This window comes from Neophocaena asiaeorientalis, unplaced genomic scaffold (assembly GCF_003031525.2).
Source record: "Neophocaena asiaeorientalis asiaeorientalis breed wild unplaced genomic scaffold, Neophocaena_asiaeorientalis_V1.1 scaffold46, whole genome shotgun sequence".
NCBI lineage: Eukaryota > Metazoa > Chordata > Mammalia > Artiodactyla > Phocoenidae > Neophocaena > Neophocaena asiaeorientalis.
The window spans coordinates 8,819,521-8,825,946 of NW_020175393.1; the positions used below are offsets into that span (position 1 = coordinate 8,819,521).

Sequence of the window (6,426 nt, forward strand, 5' to 3'; positions counted from 1 at the left end):
TGTGTCCATCCATCATCCATCCATCCATCCATCCATCCATCCATCCATTCATCCACCCATCCTTCATCTCTGTATTAGAAGGCAGATAGAAAGAGAGGAAGAAAGGGAATGGAGAGTTGGCTGGGTACATTTATTCCCCGTCAGTGATTTCTTGTGAAATCATGAGAAACATGAGGGTGCCTGGAGGAATATTAGGACTGCTGGAAGCACCTGAATAGCTAGGATGCTTTCCTCCTCTCTCCACTCACCCCACTACCCACAGCTCAAAGGTCCTGGGAATTGTGGGAAGAAGGAAGTGCAGAGTGAGTCAGTATCAAGGTTGTAAGACCCATCCAGACCTTGAAACTGCAGCCCTCAGCCCTGCCCCTGTATCTCCTTAGGAAGATAGAAGGAATTGTGTTGTCAAAGAGGGGTCACAATGCCCCCAGCCCCATACAATTCTCCCTAACTTGGCATCCCAGTACCCTCTCAAGAGTCCCTGAAAACCTCTGGAGCCCCTGGCCACCAGAAATTCCATCTCTTCACCAAGGAAGGCCCTGATCAAGGATGTCCCAGGTAGGATGACATCACAGTGTTGGATTAGGGCAGCCCAAGGTCACAAGAAGTTTGATTGACAGAAAGGAGCATGAAGGCCCCAGCCAGGCCCACCTGTGAGGCTGGGAGCTGGAGGCCTCTTACAAAAGGCTTAGGTGCCAGTGACACTGCCTGACTCTTGTTCCCTAACTGTGGAGCTGTCACTGTCTCCCGGGAGGAGGGGGAGGCAGGCAGGAGTGGGCTACCATCAGTTCCTCTGGTTCCTGCCCCTTCACTTCCCCGAGAGGCTTCCTGGACTGTTAGTTTGCACGGCCCCATCTCCTAGGCAAACTTGTGACAAGTAATAATGCTGGCAAACGTTGACTGAGTGCTGAAGAGGTCTAGGTACCTTGCCGAGAATATCTCATTAACTCATGGTAACCCTATGAGATAGATTCTCTTGTTATTCCCACTTCATAGATGGGAAAACAGGCACAGGGGGAATTCCCTGGTGGTCTAGTGGTTAAGACTCCACACTTCCACTGCAGTGGGCACGGGTTCGATCCCTGGTTGGGGAACTAAGATCCTGCACTCTGTGTGGTGTGGCCAAAAAAAAAAAAAAAATTTGCAGAAGAGCAGGTACCCAGTGGGTGGTGGAGCTGGAATTTAAATTCCAGGCCGGCCTGCTACACGGCCTCCCGAGGGAGCTGAGGCCCCCGCTAGGCCTTCCCATTGACTCCCTTCAAAGTCCCCCTTGTCCCCACCACGGGCAAATATGTGCTCATAAAGGTTCAGGGGAGTGTGTCGAGGGGTGTAGGAGCTGGACGAGGCTGATGATAATTACCATTTGCTTTTACAGCTCCCGAGACTCATCACCCCCCCCCCCACCACAAGCTGGTGCAGTAGATAGCCTTATTAGCCCCATTTTGCAGATGAGGCAAGTAAAACTCAAAGAGGTTCAGCGACTTGCCCAAGGATGCCTGACCTGTAAGGGCAGAGTCCGGTCCTGAGCTCAGCCTTCAAACTTCAAAGGCCAGGCACATTTCCAGTACCAGGTGCCCTGGGAGCCTTCACCAGCTGCCTCACCCAATGCTGTTTGCACTTTCACAGGGCACAGGCCTTCCCTGAAAAAGCGAGGTGCTAATGGTGGAGTGTCAGGCATGGGCTAGGCCAGCAGATGGGCAGGGGGCCTGAAGTATTTGGGCGGACAGACATATCACAATGAGGTCTTCTTGCCCTACTCAGAAAGTGGCACCCTTGAGTCTCTCTCTTCCCCATTCTACATCCTTGTATAAGGGGAAAACATATACACTGTATATCTAGAAGGCCTTGGTGGAAGTCATAGAGGGAGGAGGTCAGATTCCTTCTTTTGGCTCTAACTCAAAACCCAATTGAAACAGGGTAGTGTGATTCAGAAGGGAGGGAAGGGGCTGGTGGGACCCTCTCCTTACCCTTTAAGCTTCATTGCCCCACCCCCCATCCCCCATAGAACAGGAGGAATGGGAGGCTTAAGGCTGCAGGAAGCAGATAGGGGAGATGGGGATCTTCCTTCAACCTCTAAACCCGTTTTCTCAACCTTGGCACTCACTACTGACCTCGTGAGCCGATCATTCTTTGTGGGGGCAGGGGTGGGGATGTGTGGCTGTGTGCTGACCTGTGCAGTGTGGGATGTTTAGCAACGTCCTGGCCTCTAGACACCAGTAGCACCCCCGAGTAGTGACCACGAAAAATGTCTCCCGGCATTGCCAAATGTCCCCTGGGAGGCGGGAATACACCCAGTTTTGAACCACTTCTCTAAGTCTCACACACACACACACACACACACACACACACACACACACATTAGCAACGTCCTGGCCTCTAGACACCAGTAGCACCCCCGAGTAGTGACCACGAAAAATGTCTCCCGGCATTGCCAAATGTCCCCTGGGAGGCGGGAATACACCCAGTTTTGAACCACTTCTCTAAGTCTCACACACACACACACACACACACACACACACACACACACGCTGTGCATTTGACAGGGAGGACCTCCTGAGAGGGGAGGAGATGGTTAAACAGATGTTAACCTGGAAAATATGCAGTCGGGCCCCACCCTCCCTCCTGGGCTGGCCGGATGGGGTGTTCTCAGCCCTCTGAGCTTAGTCACCTGGAGCCTGGCTGGGCCCCCGGAAGGCGCAGGGCAAGGCTGGGACTGCCTGGGCCTCCTCCTCCCCCCATCTTCCACTCCCCCTCCTCCTCCTTTCTCTCTTCCTCCTCCCTCTCCCCTTCCCCGGGGCTGTCCCTCTGCCCCGGTTTCTGTGTGGGTCTAGTCCCTGGATGTCCTGGGGGTCCTGGGTCCCCCTAACCAGGGCCCCAAGTGTAGGGGCAGCAGCAGCAGCTGGGGCATAACTGACGGGAGACCCAGGGCCTGGCCTGGGATAGAGAGGGAGGGGAAGGTTCAAATCCCGGTTCCTGCACTAACTGGTCACGAGTCGTGCGACTTCTTCAAGGTTCTTACACGCCACTCACTAACTGTGTGAACTTAGGCAAAGTTTAGATTCCTCTGAGCCTCAGTTTCTGCATTTGAAATATGGGAGTAACATCTCAAAATGGCTCTTCTGGGTTTTTGCAGAGCTCAGTGGTTAGCACTTGGTAGATTCTCAATCCTGTTAGCAAAGAGTGTTGCCCTTCCCCCTGTAGGAAGATCCCCCCCAGACCAACTCTTCTGAAAGCACATGCCTCTGTCACCCCTCACACCAGCTCCCGAGCCTCAGGTGCAGGGTCCAGGTGGCCAAGACTGCTGGGGAGCAGGGACTGTTGCGGGGGGGGCGCTGTGTTGGGTCCTTGTTGCTGCGTGCGGGCTTTCTCTAGTTGTGGCGAGCGGGAGCTACTCTTTGTTCCAGTGCACGGTGTTCTCATTGCGGTGGCTTCTCTTGTTTCGGAGCATGGGCTCTAGGCGCGCGGGCTTCAGTAGTTGAAGCATGCAGGCTCAGTAGTTGTGGCGCAGGGGCTTAGTTGCTCCACGGCATGTGGGATCTTCCTGGATCAGGGCTCGAACCCATGTCCCCTGCATTGGCAGGCAAATTCTTAACCACTGCGCCACCAGGGAAGTCCCCAGAATCATGCTTAACACGGAAAAAACCCAAGCCACTTCTGTGACCCAGGTAAGGAAAATTCTGCAGGGCCAGGCTGTCAGCCTCAACACTGAGGATAAAGAAATTGTCATGGACTCTATAGCAGTGATTCTCACTGCCCTCAGGAGGCACTGGCAATGGGAGAGACATTCTTGGCTGTCACAATTGGGAGGGGGGGCTACTGGCATCTAGTGGGAAGAGGCCAGAGCTGATGCTAAACATCCTTCATTGAAGGACAGCCCCACAGCAAAGATTTATCCAGCCCAAAGTGTCAATGGTGCTGAGACCTAGGAACCCTGCTGCCCAGGGTTTCATATTTGTGTTCATATGTGTAGTGTCTTTGTTACTTCCACACCCAGAGCCTGGTTTACAAGAGGAGCTCAGGAATAGTTTTGCATGAAAGGATAGAGCAACTTCTGTCACATCCTCAGCTGCACTAAGAGATAATTCATAGAATAAACCTCACATTCGTGGTGTGTCATCCTGTCTGTGCAGGGTCCACAGACCCAGAACCAAAATCCAGCATTCAAAACCCCAGAGTGTCCCTGCCAAACTGAGGCACTGGGCTGCCCTCTCTCACCAGTGAGCCTGAGGGCTGGGGAGGGGCCGCCTTGACTGCTCGCCTGCCGCCCAGCACCCCTGGCAAGGGCTCAGCAAGGTGACAGAATGAGGACAGAAATGAATCGGCAGGCCCTGCCCCACAGTGCTGTGGATATGGCAGTACACGCTGTGGAGTACAGGGTGTGGTCCCTGGGGTCAGCCAGGCCTGGGTTCCCATTGCAGCCTGGCTCCTTACCAGCCACGCGACCCTAAACATGGGAATAACCTCCTTATTTCAGTTTTCTCAGTTACAAATGGGGCTAATAATATACCTTCCTTAAAGGGTTCATGTGAGGATTCACTTAAAGAGTTTGGCGCAGTGCTCAAAAATGGTGGTGAAAAACGATCGTTGATTATCACAGTCATACCTCATTTCCGGTGCTTGCCCCTCTGCTTGTAATCCTGCGTCCCAAGGCTGAGCCTGGACGAGTCTGGGAAGACTGCTGATGGCTCGTGCACCCATCCGTCTCTCCAGCTTATCTCTGTGCCAGCACTGGGTTAAGCCCCAGGGACACAGGTGAATAGGATGTGGTCCTGACCGCTGGGAGCAGTTTACAGGCTGTTGGGACATTAGCAAGAGCCCGGAAGGACCACAATTTGGGATTAAGATGAGGCAAGCACGGCACCTAGGGCACAAAATATTGTAAGGAAACACCCACCATGCCCTTGCACGAGTCTGAGTGTGAGTACCTCCTTAAAATGTACACCCTTGCCTCACCCTAGTCCCAGCCCAGCAAAGGACCACATCCCAAGAGGAGGGCCTGACGGCACAGAGGAGGGTGAGATGGGGGCAGAGACTGCAGTATCTGAGGCTTCCTGGAGGAGGTGTCATGAGGGCTGCTCGCTTGGAAGGATAGGGAGAATTTTGAAGTGCAAAGCTGAGGGCACATATACTGCTGGGTAGGAAACTACGGGAGCAGAGACTGCCTTGGAGAAAAGCCCTGGGCAAGTTTGAGTTGGGCAAATAGTTTGTAAATTAAATGCAAAAGAATGTACACTACGGCTTGGGTATAGGGGGTTTCTTTTGTAAGAAGGCAGGGGTTCAGCTTCTAGTAGCTCTGCAGCTAGGGATTCCCTCCCAGTTCCCTGGGGCCTCAGCAGAGAAAAGATGGGTTCCCCTGAGATTTCTAGCCTGGGGGAGTGGGACAGAGCTGCCTGACACTCAGGTGTCTCATCCTTTGGGTTGCACTGTCACGGCTATGAAGATCCCTACTGAAGGGCATCCAGTAGCTGGGAGATCGTGTGGGGAGTTCAAAGGTAAGTACGACGACTCGGTCACAGGATGGCCAAGGTGTGTGGTGGACAGAGGAGCCAATAAACGTCAGTACCATGTGATAAAGGTGGCCATGGGGCCCTCCTAGGAGGGTGGACCTCCATACCAAATCAACCAAGAGTGGTTAAGTAGAGCAGGCATTGTTGGGTAGGAGACACACTCTGTAACAATGAGAGGTGTTCTGGAATAGAATGGGCTGGCTGGCTGGAAGGCCAGCAACCCCTTACTGGAATCCAATTATGTTGAACCAATAGTTATCGAGTGCTCACTCAATGCCTTGGTCTGGAGTACGAGAAGGAATAGGATTTTAGAGGCTGCTGTGTCAAGGGTAAGGGTAAGAGAGCACTGCTTTTTAAGGGGCTCAGGGCTGAACAGGAAAGAGTTTCCCTGATGGGTGGGAGTGAGGGCACACTAGTCTGGGGGGACAGCCTGAGCTAAGACGTGACACCTGGAAAGACCAGGTGTGACCAGGAAGTCACAGGCAGACCGTGTGGCTAGAATACAGGATTGGGGGAGCCCTGTCCTTACAGGTCTTGCCTTCCAGGCTGGGGGCCTTGGCTTTTATTTTCTGGGCAGCAGAGAGCAAAAGATGCTTTGAGGACAAGCCATACGTTCTGGCCATTAATATAGAAAGATTAATTCGGTGTGAGTGTGAAGTGCAGGCTGAAAAGGCAAGAGATGAGGAAGCAGAAGCCTTGGTAGAAAGCTGGAGTAACCCTGTGGGAGAGGGGATGAATGCCTGATGGAGCGGTGGCAGAGGACAGGGAGAGGAGGATGTGGGGGACATTGATGGACAGACTGGATGCATGGGAAAGGAGTTCCCTGGTGGCCTAGTGGTTGGTTCAATCCCTGGTTGGGGACCTAAGATCCTGCAAGCCTGGCGGTGTAGCCAAAAAAAAAAAAAAAAAAAAAAGTTTCAAA

General features: G+C 53.1%; 1 protein-coding gene across 1 annotated transcript in view; it reads left to right on the top strand.

Annotated features, from left to right (window-relative positions):
* Window positions 1-470: 470 nt before the first annotated feature.
* The window catches only part of CIMIP3 (ciliary microtubule inner protein 3), a 6,874-nt gene continuing 918 nt past the window's right edge, over window positions 471-6,426 (top strand). Inside the window, exon 1 of the mRNA XM_024766298.1 lies at window positions 471-555. Within this exon, the coding sequence (XP_024622066.1) occupies window positions 547-555 (9 nt within the window). The 5' untranslated portion in view covers window positions 471-546. The remainder of the gene's footprint in view (window positions 556-6,426) is intronic.